The 15,873-nt window shown below is 43.1% G+C and overlaps 1 protein-coding gene across 3 annotated transcripts in view; it reads right to left on the reverse strand.

The window, feature by feature from the left end:
• Window positions 1–12,942, reverse strand: part of LOC124020485 (regulator of G-protein signaling 9-like) — a 28,985-nt gene extending 16,043 nt beyond the window's left edge. For all 3 annotated transcript variants that reach the window (XM_046335734.1, XM_046335733.1, XM_046335732.1), the window contains exons 1-6: window positions 12,745–12,942; window positions 11,741–11,837; window positions 7,236–7,286; window positions 6,868–6,974; window positions 3,293–3,344; window positions 121–179 (exon numbers count right to left, since the gene is read on the reverse strand). In XM_046335734.1, the coding sequence (XP_046191690.1) occupies window positions 121–179; window positions 3,293–3,344; window positions 6,868–6,974; window positions 7,236–7,286; window positions 11,741–11,837; window positions 12,745–12,810 (432 nt within the window). In that variant the 5' untranslated portion in view covers window positions 12,811–12,942. The remainder of the gene's footprint in view (window positions 1–120; window positions 180–3,292; window positions 3,345–6,867; window positions 6,975–7,235; window positions 7,287–11,740; window positions 11,838–12,744) is intronic.
• Window positions 12,943–15,873: the final 2,931 nt, after the last annotated feature.

Below are 15,873 nucleotides of genomic sequence, written 5' to 3' on the forward strand. Positions count from 1 at the left end.
TGCTCATAGGGCTCCAGCACCCCCCACCCCACCCGTAGTACCTGCTCATAGGGCTCCAGCATCCCCCCCACCCGTAGTACCTGCTCATAGGGCTCTAGCACCCCCCCCCACCCATAGTACCTGCTCATAGGGCTCCAGCATCCCCTTCTTCCGGATGTTTCTCCTGGCCAGGTAGACGGCTTTAGGGAGAGAGAGGGGAAGTATACCACATGTTATGTAACACATCTTTACCTCACATCCTGGTGCAGAAAACTGGGCCAATACATCATCAGCTTGTCTACGTGACTCGGAATGTTATTATGTCACTATCTGAACATGTGACTCGGAATGTTATTATGTCACTATCTGAACATGTGACTCGGAATGTTATTATGTCACTATCTGAACATGTGACTCGGAATGTTATTATGTCACTATCTGAACATGTGACTCGAATGTTATTATGTCACTATCTGAACATGTGACTCGGAATGTTATTATGTCACTATCTGAACATGTGACTCGGAATGTTATTATGTCACTATCTGAACATGTGACTCGGAATGTTATTATGTCACTATCTGAACATGTGACTCGGAATGTTATTATGTCACTATCTGAACATGTGACTCGGAATGTTATTATGTCACTATCTGAACATGTGACTCGGAATGTTATTATGTCACTATCTGAACATGTGACTCTGAATGTTATTATGTCACTATCTGAACATGTGACTCGGAATGTTATTATGTCACTATCTGAACATGTGACTCGGAATGTTATTATGTCACTATCTGAACATGTGACTCGGAATGTTATTATGTCACTATCTGAACATGTGACTCGGAATGTTATTATGTCACTATCTGAACATGTGACTCGGAATGTTATTGTGTCACTATCTGAACATGTGACTCAGAATGTTATTATGTCACTATCTGAGTGAACATGTGACTCGGAATGTTATTGTGTCACTATCTGAACATGTGACTCAGAATGTTATTATGTCACTATCTGAGTGAACATGTGACTCGGAATGTTATTGTGTCACTATCTGAACATGTGACTCGGAATGTTATTATGTCACTATCTGAACATGTGACTCGGAATGTTATTATGTCACTATCTGAGTGAACATGTGACTCAGAATGTTTATTGTGTCACTATCTGAACATGTGAGAATGTTTATTGTGTCACTATCTGAACATGTGACTCAGAATGTTTATTGTGTCACTATCTGAACATGTGACTCAGAATGTTTATTGTGTCACTATCTGAACATGTGACTCGGAATGTTATTATGTCACTATCTGAACATGTGACTCGGAATGTTATTATGTCACTATCTGAACATGTGACTCAGAATGTTTATTGTGTCACTATCTGAACATGTGACTCAGAATGTTTATTGTGTCACTATCTGAACATGTGACTCAGAATGTTTATTGTGTCACTATCTGAACATGTGACTCGGAATGTTTATTGTGTCACTATCTGAACATGTGACTCGGAATGTTTATTGTGTCACTATCTGAACATGTGACTCGGAATGTTTATTGTGTCACTATCTGAACATGTGACTCAGAATGTTTGTGTCACTATCTGAACATGTGACTCAGAATGTTTATTGTGTCACTATCTGAACATGTGACTCAGAATGTTTATTGTGTCACTATCTGAACATGTGACTCAGAATGTTTATTGTGTCACTATCTGAACATGTGACTCAGAATGTTTATTGTGTCACTATCTGAACATGTGACTCAGAATGTTTGTGTCACTATCTGAACATGTGACTCAGAATGTTTGTGTCACTATCTGAACATGTGACTCAGAATGTTTATTGTGTCACTATCTGAACATGTGACTCGGAATGTTTATTGTGTCACTATCTGAACATGTGACTCAGAATGTTTATTGTGTCACTATCTGAACATGTGACTCAGAATGTTTATTGTGTCACTATCTGAACACAAAAAAAATATTACTTTTACATTACCGTGTAGTTTACCAATAAAATGGTCGGTCTGACTGAAGTTGACATACTCAGTATTCATATCCCGAAAGAAAGAAGTTATCTCACTACAATAATACATTTTAATAGAAAGTTAGCAAAAAATAGATAAGATGTTGCTACCATGGAAAGGAAAATACCTGTCTATTTGTGGAAAAAAATCACCCTGATCAACTCTTTAGTCATATCCCAGTTTTCCCTGATCAACTCTTTAGTCAGATCCCAGTTTTCCCTGATCAACTCTTTAGTCAGATCAGATTAACCCTTTAGTCATATCCCAGTTTACCCTGATTAACTCCTTTAGTCATATCCCAGTTTACCCTGATTAACTCCTTTAGTCATATCCCAGTTTACCCTGATTAACTCCTTTAGTCATATCCCAGTTTACCCTGATTAACTCTAGTCAGATCCCAGTTTACCCTGATTAACTCCTTTAGTCATATCCCAGTTTACCCTGATTAACTCCTTTAGTCAGATCCCAGTTTACCCTGATTAACTCCTTTAGTCATATCCCAGTTTGCCCTGATTAACTCTTTAGTCATATCCCAGTTTACCCTGATTAACTCCTTTAGTCTTTATGAGGAGGAGATGCACTGCAGTACTTAATGCAGCTGGTGACCACACCAGATGATGGCTGTTACTTTTGATTTTGACCCCCCCTTTGTTCAGGGACACATTATTCCATTTCTGTTAGTCACATGTCTATGGAACTTGTTCAGTTTATGTCTCAGTTGTTGAATCTTGTTATGTTCATACAAATATTTACACGTTAAGTTTGCTGAAAATATTTTGGTTAGGCAAGGGTGTGACTAGAGTGGGCATACTATGTTCATTTTCTATGTTTTGCATTTCTTTGTTGTTTGGCCGGGTGTGGTTCTCAATCAGAGGCAGCTGTCTATCGTTGTCTCTGATTGAGAACCATACTTAGGTAGCTTTTTCCAACATGGGTTTTGTGGGTAGTTGTTTTGTGTTTTTGTTCATTCTTTTTGTTATTTTGGTTAATCAGTGTTCAGTTCTTTTAATAAAAAGCTGTTATGTCCTCAGACGGGCCACTACAGAAGATAAACCCACCATAGTCTATGTCCTCAGAGGGGCCACTACAGAAGATAAACCCACCATAGTCTATGTCCTCAGAGGGGCCACTACAGAAGATAGACTATGGTGGGTTTATGTCCTCAGAGGGGCCACTACAGAAGATAAACCCACCATAGTCTATGTCCTCAGATGGGCCACTACAGAAGATAAACCCACCATAGTCTATGTCCTCAGAGGGGCCACTACAGAAGATAAACCCACCATAGTCTATGTCCTCAGCGGGCCACTTCTGCACAGGCCAGAAATAAGGGGTCTGCAGAAAGGTTGGGACAGACGGTGACATGAAGATTAGTCATTTGCTCTGCCTCTGACACAGGTAGTTCCAGGGAGATACAGGGAGATAGACACAGGTAGTTACAGGTAGTTACAGGGAGATAGACACAGGTAGTTACAGGGAGATAGACACAGGTAAAGATAGACACAGGTAGTTACAGGGAGATAGACACAGGTAGTTACAGGGAGATAGACACAGGTAAAGATAGACACATGTAGTTACAGGGAGATAGACACAGGTAGTTACAGGGAGATAGACACGGGTAGTTACAGGGAGATAGACACAGGTAGTTACAGGGAGATAGACACAGGTAGTTACAGGGAGATAGACACAGGTAGTTACAGGGAGATAGACACAGGTAGTTACAGGGAGATAGACACAGGTAGTTACAGGGAGATAGACACAGGTAAAGATAGACACATGTAGTTACAGGGAGATAGACACAGGTAGTTACAGGGAGATGGACACAGGTAAAGATAGACACAGGTAGTTACAGGGAGATGGACACAGGTAAAGATAGACACAGGTAGTTACAGGGAGATAGACACAGGTAAAGATAGACACAGGTAGTTACAGGGAGATAGACACAGGTAAAGATAGACACAGGTAGTTACAGGGAGATAGACACAGGTAGTTACAGGGAGATAGACACAGGTAGTTACAGGGAGATAGACACCGGTAGTTACAGGGAGATAGACACAGGTAAAGATAGACACAGGTAGTTACAGGGAGATAGACACAGGTAGTTACAGGGAGATAGACACAGGTAGTTACAGGGATATACAGGTAGATAGACAAAGGTAGTTACAGGGAGATAGACACAGGTAAAGATAGACACAGGTAGTTACAGGGAGATAGACACAGGTAGTTACAGGGAGATAGACACAGGTAAAGATAGACACAGGTAGTTACAGGGAGATAGACACAGGTAGTTACAGGGAGATAGACACAGGTAGTTACAGGGATATACAGGTAGATAGACAAAGGTAGTTACAGGGAGATAGACACAGGTAAAGATAGACACATGTAGTTACAGGGAGATAGACACAGGTAGTTACAGGGAGATGGACACAGGTAAAGATAGACACTGGTAGTTACAGGGAGATAGACACAGGTAAAGATAGACACAGGTAGTTACAGGGAGATAGACACAGGTAGTTACAGGGAGATAGACACCGGTAGTTACAGGGAGATAGACACAGGTAAAGATAGACACCGGTAGTTACAGGGAGATAGACACAGGTAAAGATAGACACCGGTAGTTACAGGGAGATAGACACAGGTAGTTACAGGGAGATAGACACAGGTAAAGATACATTTACATTACATTTAAGTCATTTAGCAGACGCTCTTATAGACACAGGTAGTTACAGGGAGATAGACACAGGTAAAGATAGACTCAGGTAGTTACAGGGAGATAGACACAGGTAGTTACAGGGAGATAGACTCAGGTAGTTACAGGGAGATAGACACAGGTAGTTACAGGGAGATAGACACAGGTAAAGATAGACACAGGTAGTTACAGGGAGATAGACACATGTAAAGATAGACACCGGTAGTTACAGGGAGATAGACACAGGTAAAGATAGACACAGGTAGTTACAGGGAGATAGACACAGGTAAAGATACATTTACATTACATTTAAGTCATTTAGCAGACGCTCTTATAGACACAGGTAGTTACAGGGAGATAGACTCAGGTAGTTACAGGGAGATAGACACAGGTAAAGATAGACACAGGTAGTTACAGGGAGATAGACACAGGTAAAGATAGACACAGGTAGTTACAGGGAGATAGACACAGGTAGTTACAGGGAGATAGACACAGGTAGTTACAGGGATATACAGGTAGATAGACAAAGGTAGTTACAGGGAGATAGACACAGGTAAAGATAGACACATGTAGTTACAGGGAGATAGACACAGGTAGTTACAGGGAGATGGACACAGGTAAAGATAGACACAGGTAGTTACAGGGAGATAGACACAGGTAAAGATAGACACAGGTAGTTACAGGGAGATGGACACAGGTAAAGATAGACACAGGTAGTTACAGGGAGATAGACACAGGTAGTTACAGGGAGATAGACACCGGTAGTTACAGGGAGATAGACACAGGTAAAGATAGACACCGGTAGTTACAGGGAGATAGACACAGGTAAAGATAGACACCGGTAGTTACAGGGAGATAGACACAGGTAGTTACAGGGAGATAGACACAGGTAAAGATACATTTACATTACATTTAAGTCATTTAGCAGACGCTCTTATAGACACAGGTAGTTACAAGGAGATAGACACAGGTAAAGATAGACTCAGGTAGTTACAGGGAGATAGACACAGGTAAAGATAGACACAGGTAGTTACAGGGAGATAGACACAGGTAGTTACAGGGAGATAGACTCAGGTAGTTACAGGGAGATAGACACAGGTAGTTACAGGGAGATAGACACAGGTAAAGATAGACACAGGTAGTTACAGGGAGATAGACACATGTAAAGATAGACAGAGTTACAGGGAGATAGACACAGGTAAAGATAGACACAGGTAGTTACAGGGAGATAGACACAGGTAAAGATACATTTACATTACATTTAAGTCATTTAGCAGACGCTCTTATAGACACAGGTAGTTACAGGGAGATAGACACAGGTAAAGATAGACTCAGGTAGTTACAGGGAGATAGACACAGGTAGTTACAGGGAGATAGACTCAGGTAGTTACAGGGAGATAGACACAGGTAGTTACAGGGAGATAGACACAGGTAGTTACAGGGAGATAGACACAGGTAAAGATAGACACAGGTAGTTACAGGGAGATAGACACAGGTAAAGATAGACACAGGTAGTTACAGGGAGATAGACACAGGTAAAGATAGACACAGGTAGTTACAGGGAGATAGACACAGGTAAAGATAGACACAGGTAGTTACAGGGAGATAGACACAGGTAAAGATAGACACAGGTAGTTACAGGGAGATAGACACAGGTAGTTATAGGGAGATAGACACAGGTAGTTACAGGGAGATAGACACAGGTAGTTACAGGGAGATAGACACAGGTAAAGATAGACACCGGTAGTTACAGGGAGATAGACACAGGTAAAGATAGACACAGGTAGTTACAGGGAGATAGACACAGGTAGTTATAGGGAGATAGACACAGGTAGTTACAGGGAGATAGACACAGGTAAAGATAGACACAGGTATTTACAGGGAGATAGACACAGGTAAAGATAGACACAGGTATTTACAGGGAGATAGACACAGGTAGTTACAGGGAGATAGACACAGGTAGTTACAGGGAGATAGACACAGGTAAAGAGACACAGATAGTTACAGGGAGATAGACACAGGTAGTTACAGGGAGATAGACACAGGTAGTTACAGGGAGATAGACACAGGTATTTACAGGGAGATAGACACAGGTAGTTACAGGGAGATAGACACAGGTATTTACAGGGAGATACAGGGAGATAGACACAGGTAGTTACAGGCAGGTACCTGGAAGCGGTAGAGGGTGCTGTCGGGGACCAGGACCAACTTCCTGTGGTTCTGGAGGGGGTAGATGTACCCGTAGGCCACCAGCATGGTCCCAAACGCCTGGGCCTCTGGTGGAGGGAGGGGGAAGAGAAGAGGGGGTGAGAGGAGGGGGAGGAGAGGAAGGGGGGGAGGAGAGGAGAGAAGGGTGAGTTCATATATTATCAAAGCTCTTGGTTATACTTTAGTTTACAGCCTTTAACTACTAGTGACTTGCTTGCATAATAACATGGTAATGAAGTAATAATTACATTAAAAAATATACCTTAATTGTGTTGGATTAATTGATATAATTACCCAGCAGAATCCATTCTTAGAATCCAGTTGCTTACCTTCTGTGGTAACCTTCATTTTGGTGACAATCCATGCTAGAATGTCCTGCCCTGTGTGATGGATGACAAGTGAATATTGATCTTCACAGCATGAAATCTGTGAGCTGGCTCTCACAGGACTGGTCTACACACAGACTACCTGTTGAAGGCACTACCTGGCTCTCACAGGCCTGGTCTACACACAGACTACCTGTTGAAGGTACGACCTGGCTCAGACACAGGCCTGGTCTACACACAGACTACCTGTTGAAGGTACGACCTGGCTCAGACACAGGCCTGGTCTACACACAGACTACCTGTTGAAGGTACTACCTGGCTCTCACAGGCCTGGTCTACACACAGACTACCTGTTGAAGGTACGACCTGGCTCAGACACAGGCCTGGTCTACACACAGACTACCTGTTGAAGGTACTACCTGGCTCTCACAGGCCTGGTCTACACAGACTACCGGTTCACGACCTGGCTCTCACAGGCCTGGTCTACACACAGACTACCGGTTGAAGGTACTACCTGGCTCTCACAGGCCTGGTCTACACACAGACTACCTGTTGAAGGTACTACCTGGCTCTCACAGGCCTGGTCTACACACAGACTACCTGTTGAAGGTACTACCTGGCTCTCACAGGCCTGGTCTACACACAGACTACCTGTTGAAGGTACTACCTGGCTCTAACAGGCCTGGTCTACACACAGACTACCTGTTGAAGGTACTACCTGGCTCTCACAGGCCTGGTCTACACACAGACTACCTGTTGAAGGTACGACCTGGCTCAGACACAGGCCTGGTCTACACACAGACTACCTGTTGAAGGTACTACCTGGCTCTCACAGGCCTGGTCTACACACAGACTACCTGTTGAAGGTACTACCTGGCTCTCACAGGCCTGGTCTACACACAGACTACCTGTTGAAGGTAGTACCTGGCTCTCACAGGCCTGGTCTACACACAGACTACCTGTTGAAGATAGTACCTGGCTCAGACACAGTGCAGAATCCATCCACTTGATAACAATGTGCAGGAGTTTATGCCGTATAGCTTAACTTGTGATTAGATTGATCAGTATATATCCAGTGCCTTGCGAAAGTATTCGGCCCCCTTGAACTTTGTGACCTTTTGCCACATTTCAGGCTTCAAACATAACGATATAAAACTGTATTGTTTTGTGAAGAATCAACAACAAGTGGGACACAATCATGAAGTGGAACGACATTTATTGGATATTTCAAACTTTTTTAACAAATCAAAAACTGAAAAATTGGGCGTGCAAAATTATTCAGCCCCCTTAAGTTAATATTTTGTAGCGCCACCTTTTGCTGCGATTACAGCTGTAAGTCGCTTGGGGTATGTCTCTATCAGTTTTGCACATCGAGAGACTGAAATTTTTTCCCATTCCTCCTTGCAAAACAGCTCGAGCTCAGTGAGGTTGGATGGAGAGCATTTGTGAACAGCAGTTTTCAGTTCTTTCCACAGATCTTCGATTGGATTCAGGTCTGGACTTTGACTTGGCCATTCTAACACCTGGATATGTTTATTTTTGAACCATTCCATTGTAGATTTTGCTTTATGTTTTGGATCATTGTCTTGTTGGAAGACAAATATCCGTCCCAGTCTCAGGTCTTTTGCAGACTCCATCAGGTTTTCTTCCAGAATGGTCCTGTATTTGGCTCCATCCATCTTCCCATCAATTTTAACCATCTTCCCTGTCCCTGCTGAAGAAAAGCAGGCCCAAACCATAATGCTGCCACCACCATGTTTGACAGTGGGGATGATGTGTTCAGGGTGATGAGCTGTGTTGCTTTTACGCCAAACATTACGTTTTGCAATGTTGCCAAAAAGTTCAATTTTGGTTTCATCTGACCAGAGCACATTCCTCCACATGTTTGGTGTGTCTCCCAGGTGGCTTGTGGCAAACTTTAATCAACACATTTTATGGATATCTTTAAGAAATGGCTTTCTTCTTGCCACTCTTCCATTATGCTGCAGTAGTTTGTGTCGGGGGGCTAGGGTCAGTTTGTTTATCTGGAGTACTTCTCCTGTCCTATTCAGGTGTCCTGTGTGAATCTAAGTGTGCGTTCTCTAATTCTCTCCTTCTCTCTTTCTTTCTCTCTCTCGGAGGACCTGAGCCCTAGGACCATGCCCCAGGACTACCTGACATGATGACTCCTTGCTGTCCCCAGTCCACCTGGCCATGCTGCTGCTCCAGTTTCAACTGGCCTGGGCCCTAGGACCATGTCCCAGGACTACCTGACATGAGGACTCCTTGCTGTCCCCAGTCCACCTGGCCATGCTCCTGCTCCAGTTTCAACTGTTCTGCCTTACTATTATTCAACCATGCTGGTCATTTATGAACATTTGAACATCTTGGCCACGTTCTGTTATAATCTCCACCCGGCACAGCCAGAAGAGGACTGGCCACCCCACATATGCTCTCTCTAATTCTCTCTTTCTTTCTCTCTCTCGGAGGACCTGAGCCCTAGGACCGTGCCCCAGGACTACCTGACATGATGGCTCCTTGCTGTCCCCAGTCCACCTGACTGTGCTGCTGCTCCAGTTTCAACTGTTCTGCCTTATTATTATTTGACCATGCTGGTCATTTATGAACATTTGAACATCTTGGTCATGTTCTGTTATAATCTCTACCCGGCACAGCCAGAAGAGGACTGGCCTCCCCACATAGCCCGGTTCCTCTCTAGGTTTCTTCCTAGGTTTTGGCCTTTCTAGGGAGTTTTCCTAGCCACCGTGCTTTTACACCTGCATTGTTTGCTGTTTGGGGTTTTAGGCTGGGTTTCTGTACAGCACTTTGAGATATCAGCTGATGTACGAAGGGCTATATAAATAAATTTGATTTGATTTGAAAGGCCAGATTTGTGCAATATATGACTGATTGTTGTCCTATGGACAGAGTCTCCCACCTCAGCTGTAGATCTCTGCAGTTCATCCAGAGTGATCATGGGCCTCTTGGCTGCATCTCTGATCAGTCTTCTCCTTGTATAAGCTGAAAGTTTAGAGGGACGGCCAGGTCTTGGTAGATTTGCAGTGGTCTGATACTCCTTCCATTTCAATATTATCGCTTGCACAGTGCTCCTTGGGATGTTTAAAGCTTGGGAAATATTTTTGTATCCAAATCCGGCTTTAAACTTCTTCACAACAGTATCTCGGACCTGCCTGGTGTGTTCCTTGTTCTTCATGATGCTCTCTGCGCTTTTAACGGACCTCTGAGACTATCACAGTGCAGGTGCATTTATACGGAGACTTGATTACACACAGGTGGATTGTATTTATCATCATTAGTCATTTAGGTCAACATTGGATCATTCAGAGATCCTCACTGAACTTCTGGAGAGAGTTTGCTGCACTGAAAGTAAAGGGGCTGAATAATTTTGCACGCCCAATTTTTCAGTTTTTGATTTGTTAAAAAAGTTTGAAATATCCAATAAATGTCGTTCCACTTCATGATTGTGTCCCACTTGTTGTTGATTCTTCACAAAAAATACAGTTTTATATCTTTGTTAGAAGCCTGAAATGTGGCAAAAGGTCGCAAAGTTCAAGGGGGCCGAATACTTTCGCAAGGCACTGTATCTGTCTGTTTGTCATGAAAAACTACAAATCACAATAACAACCAGCACTGAAGCAGGAAGTACCATGACTGTGATGACAATTTCCTGTCTGTCACATGGTCCTTCCTTCCTTCATCTCCAGCCCTCCTGTTCGCCCAAACGGCACCCTATTTCCTATATAGTTTGGACCAGGGGCCATAAGGATACGTAGTGCACTATGTAGGGAATAGGGTGCTATTTGGGATGAACAGGAGGGCTGGAGATGAAGGGAAGGAAGGACCATGTTGCTACATTGTTCCCTCTATAGTGCTCTAGTTTAGACCACACCCATAAGTCTACGCAGTGCACTATGTAGGGAATAGGGTGCTATTTGGGATGAACAGGAGGGCTGGAGATGAAGGGAAAGAAGGACCATGTTGCTACATTATTCCCTCTATAGTGCTCTAGTTTAGACCACGCCCATAAGTCTACACAGTGCACTGTGCCATTTGGGATGTAAGTGTGACCTTTCCCCTCTGGCCCTGGTCTTAGCCAGGGATTAGAGGGCAGTTTGGGAGCACAAAGCCCCCACACAGATCTGATCCAATTGAGAGCTGTCTTATATAACCTTCAGTAGCAAGCCTAGCAGGCGGTCTACAAAACAGTCTGCCGCAGCTCTAGAATCTTAGCTTGTCCAAAAACTACCCACAACTTCCCAGAATTCTTTTTTTTTAAAATAACAACAATGTAGCATTGTTGGGAGGTGTTTTCCCTACTGTTTCCCCTACTGGGCAGCGTCGCTACCCTAGCTCTCTATTGGCTTCAGTTGAACGTTTGGGTTGTTTCAGCCCTGCTACATGGCTACAGTGGTTATATTTCACTCCACCAGGAAAAGGATCTAGGACAAAACATTGTCATACAGGAGATATGTCTCTCAGTGGGGCGACCATCTGGTGCTGTGACTCACCGTTGATGACGTGTGGAATAATGGTTACATTGAGTTTCTGGTCGGCACCCTTTACCCCACTCTTAGGATCCTGCATCTCAACCACAAACACCTCCACCTGGAACATGTTGGGGGGAGAGACACCCAGACTCAAAATACACTTTGGTTTGTTTCAACGAAATGGAAGAAAACAGTCCTATCAGGTCAAAGGTCATAGTGATGTGTTCTGTATGATACCTCCTGACTTCTGAGATGTGGATGACCTGATTGGCTCAGAGCCATTTCCCCCTGCTGTCCAAGCAGCTAATTGGTTTAGAGCAGGGGTTCTTAAACTTTTTAGCTTGAGACCCAAATAAGAAATTGACCGTCCTCCTGTGACACAAACGGTCCAACAACGACCCGAATCAAGAAGAAATAGTGGGTGATTATAGATGTATTCTCATAACTCACTACCCACCTCTCCACATTTACCCAGGGCCCACTTTGAGTCCTGACCCACAAGTATAAGAAAGCCTTGTTTAGAGGTTAGATTTAGATTGGATCTCTGAGAGGTTTACAATCTCTTCGCTGTGAACAAAATAAATATACAGTAGCCTACAGGGAATGAAACAATAACGTGAGTCTAGTAGCATCTTTTGATGACGCTATGCAGACTACCACATTGAAAGTCGTGATGACTTCCCAGCTGTTCCATTTCCATTTGTAATTGGATGGGAACAGGATTATGGCCAAATCCACCAAATTAGAACCTCTTGTATAAATAAACAACATTATACAATTAACTTTTACAAACCAATTGATTCGTTTTTTTTTAAGAAATGGAAGGGGAAATTGAAACAACAATCTTGGGGCTCCTCGTGAATTTACTGTAAACTATAATAATCTATCAACAAGTAGGCATCACCAGCACACCTCAAATCAATCGACATGATGTGAACTTTTAGTTTATCTAAAGTCTATTACCTTTTTCTCAAAACATGTAAAAGTACTGATAAATGACATAAACGTATTGGTAATTAACCTACATGTTTTAGGCATGCCATCCGTGGTCGGTAGTGCTGACCATAATCTCTCAGCGTCCTAATTGTCATGTTTACGGTCAGTCGATACGCGGACCTAAAGAAGAAAATCCAGGTATGAAATGTTCATGGAAAAAAAAGTGATCACACAGGTATAAAGGTATACCCGGGGCTGGGACCGTAGCCTATTCCGTTGACCGCGCGTCAGAGATTGCGTGAGAGGGGCCAGAAAGCGCGAGGACGGATTTATCGACCAATGACAGCTCGGCTAAACTCTGGTTTAATAACCTGTTACGTGTGACAGTGACACCAACATACGTCACACCATCAAGCAACTATCAATTTGGTGGCATTATGACAGTAAAACCTTGAATTGAAATGTAACAGTAGCTGGATTATCGTTTATTGAAATATAGAACTATATATTTTTTAAATCCAGGTGAAATATTTGTCGCCCCAGAATGTGGTGAAAGAGGAAGGATAAAAACAATCAACTTTTTTTGCGATCAATTCACTGGATGATAAAATAATAATAATTTGTCACATATATATATTTTTGTAATTTGATCTCTCATTTAAGCCTATGAATTTCACAGGTAAACTAGGGCTAGTCTACCTTAACCACAGATGGTGCCAAAAACGATACCACAGGTGAAGGTGTCGGACCGACATGACTCCCCGGGTATACACTGCCCTCTACCGCACCCAGGTGGTACTGCTGATAAATGCATGATATTAAATTATGCCGACCTGCATTGCAGTGCATCCTTCTGATGTGTTGTCATGTTGTAACCAGTGTATATCTCATCTCCCGAAGCCTCACCACCTCCACGTTACCACATCCGCAAGGTGGAGTGCAGACGAGAGTGTTCGGAGTGAATCTTGTTGTTGCGTGCCTGTCTTTGTTTGTTGAAATCCATGCTTTTTAATAAAACGTTAATCAAATACACCCACCGACTGTTTATTTTGTTGCTGTTTCTCCAAGATGGCGACTCGTCTTTCTAAGTGAGGCACAATGTGTGTAGGCTATGGTTTGTTACTGTATTAAAGGTATGATTTTTCAATTGTGTTATCAATTATTATTCGCAATTACCTTTTGAACAAATTCCTATATTGAAATAGCCCTAGCCATAAATAACTTGTAGGCTGGTCTAAAACAATGAATTTCAGTTACTCTAGAAATTGCAATGAGTGAGCTTCAAAGTGTAACAAAATATGAGGATATGGGCAATCTAGACCTTTTTGTCATCCGCCCAAACGTTTATTCACATTGAGAAAATTATATTACACTGGCCTGGGTTGAACCGGGCAATGTCCTGTCACATCATCGGGCGAAAACTGCGAGGGAGGAGCACCTTTCTCAAATCAAACAGCAATCTGCACCGCTCGGTCATGTTGTCAACAAGGCATCGTCCAAAAACATATACATCTCTTTTCCATACAATAAACATAAGATTTGTCATACTAGTTTTCATTGGGAAGGCAGATAAATCGTTTTTATCAAAAGCAATCACTTTCGCATGTAAAAATACAGGACCCTCCTCATCAATCCACGTGCTTGAAAACGTCACTTTTATATTTTCAGCCGACTTCGCCGTCTTCGGCCAGAGCGGGTTACCTGGCTCAGGCCCGGGAGGCAAGCCCGGTACCAAAACGAATGCAATCACTTTTCACCCGGTTTAAACTCCACACGCCGCGGTAACCAGGCCAGTTAAACGAATCCCCTCATTGTGCTCGCCCTGTGCGCGCTCACACACACACACACACTAACGTTATCGTAATCGCGCCCCGCCCCACCCGCCCGCGAGTAAGACTCTCCAGTCGCTAAGCCTCAAACCAACTCTCTACTGTATCGATGAAGTTGTTTCAAAGATGGCGGATTTCCTGCCGTCCCGGTCCGTTTTATCTGTATGTTTTCCCAACTGTATCCTCACGAGTAACGAGGCAGAACAATTAAGGAAATCTAAAGAAATAGACAAACGTATTTCGCGGGATAAACCGTACGTGAAACGGTTGGTGAAGATTCTCCTACTCGGAGCGGGTGAAAGCGGCAAGTCCACTTTCCTGAAGCAGATGCGCATCATCCACGGTCAGGACTTCGATCAAAAGGCCAAAGAAGAGTTCAAGGCCACGATTTTTAGTAATGTAATTAAAGGTAAGGTACTTTTTTTTAAAGGTTGTTCGTTGTACTTTATATAACGCCACTGGTTAAGTTTTGTTTTGGTTTCCCCGAGGCCTTTGTTGACTTATTTGCTCTGTTCAAGGGTTGATGTCTGAGTGGGAAGTAGCCAGCTAGCTAGCATGCTAACAGTAGCCGTTACTTGGTATGCTAGCTAGCTATGTTGGGAGGACGGGCGCACTCACATCTGTTTTCTTCGCTAGCCTTGTTAGCTAGCTACACACACACACACACACACACACACACACACACACACACACACACACACACACACACACACACACACACACACACACACACACACACACACACACACACACACACACACACACACACACACACACACACACAGCTAGAAGAAACGCCCATGTTTATTTGAAAGTGTTTCTGTGCAACAGTGGGATTTGAAGAGATGAAGCCACACAGACCCGGGTGGGGGGTTTCCCCTTTGAACATGATTCAGTTGTCTGAATATATCTCCTGATATCACGCCTATTGTTTGTCCCATGTCAGTATTATTCAGGGGTTGGAAAATAGTATGACACTTTATCAGCTGTGTTTTTTTTAAATCAGGCAATGTACCCAGCTAGCAGTAAGCTTTGGCTAACTAATGCGCTAGCTAGCTAGCTTTGTTGCTGTAGTTTAACGTATTGATAAACTTATTTGAGTGTTTTTAAAAACATGAATCTTGAACAGTCATAGGGAAATAACTTGGTAGCTAGTTTGACAATCAGAAAGCTTAAAATGGTTTTAATCACAGCGGATATAACTAGATGAAGTATATCCTAACCATCATTGCACATATTTGAGAAAAGTCAGATGCATGACGTTTTCATGTTATGGGAACCAAGCCGTATACGAGGACTCGGATGGGCATCCTTGGGGGTTAAAACGTGGAGACGGATAATAAACTGTTATATGTTTAGGGTGATTACTGAAGGCAAATATGTCATTAG

The sequence above is a fragment of the Oncorhynchus gorbuscha genome, unplaced genomic scaffold (genome assembly GCF_021184085.1).
Source record: "Oncorhynchus gorbuscha isolate QuinsamMale2020 ecotype Even-year unplaced genomic scaffold, OgorEven_v1.0 Un_scaffold_831, whole genome shotgun sequence".
Lineage (NCBI taxonomy): Eukaryota > Metazoa > Chordata > Actinopteri > Salmoniformes > Salmonidae > Oncorhynchus > Oncorhynchus gorbuscha.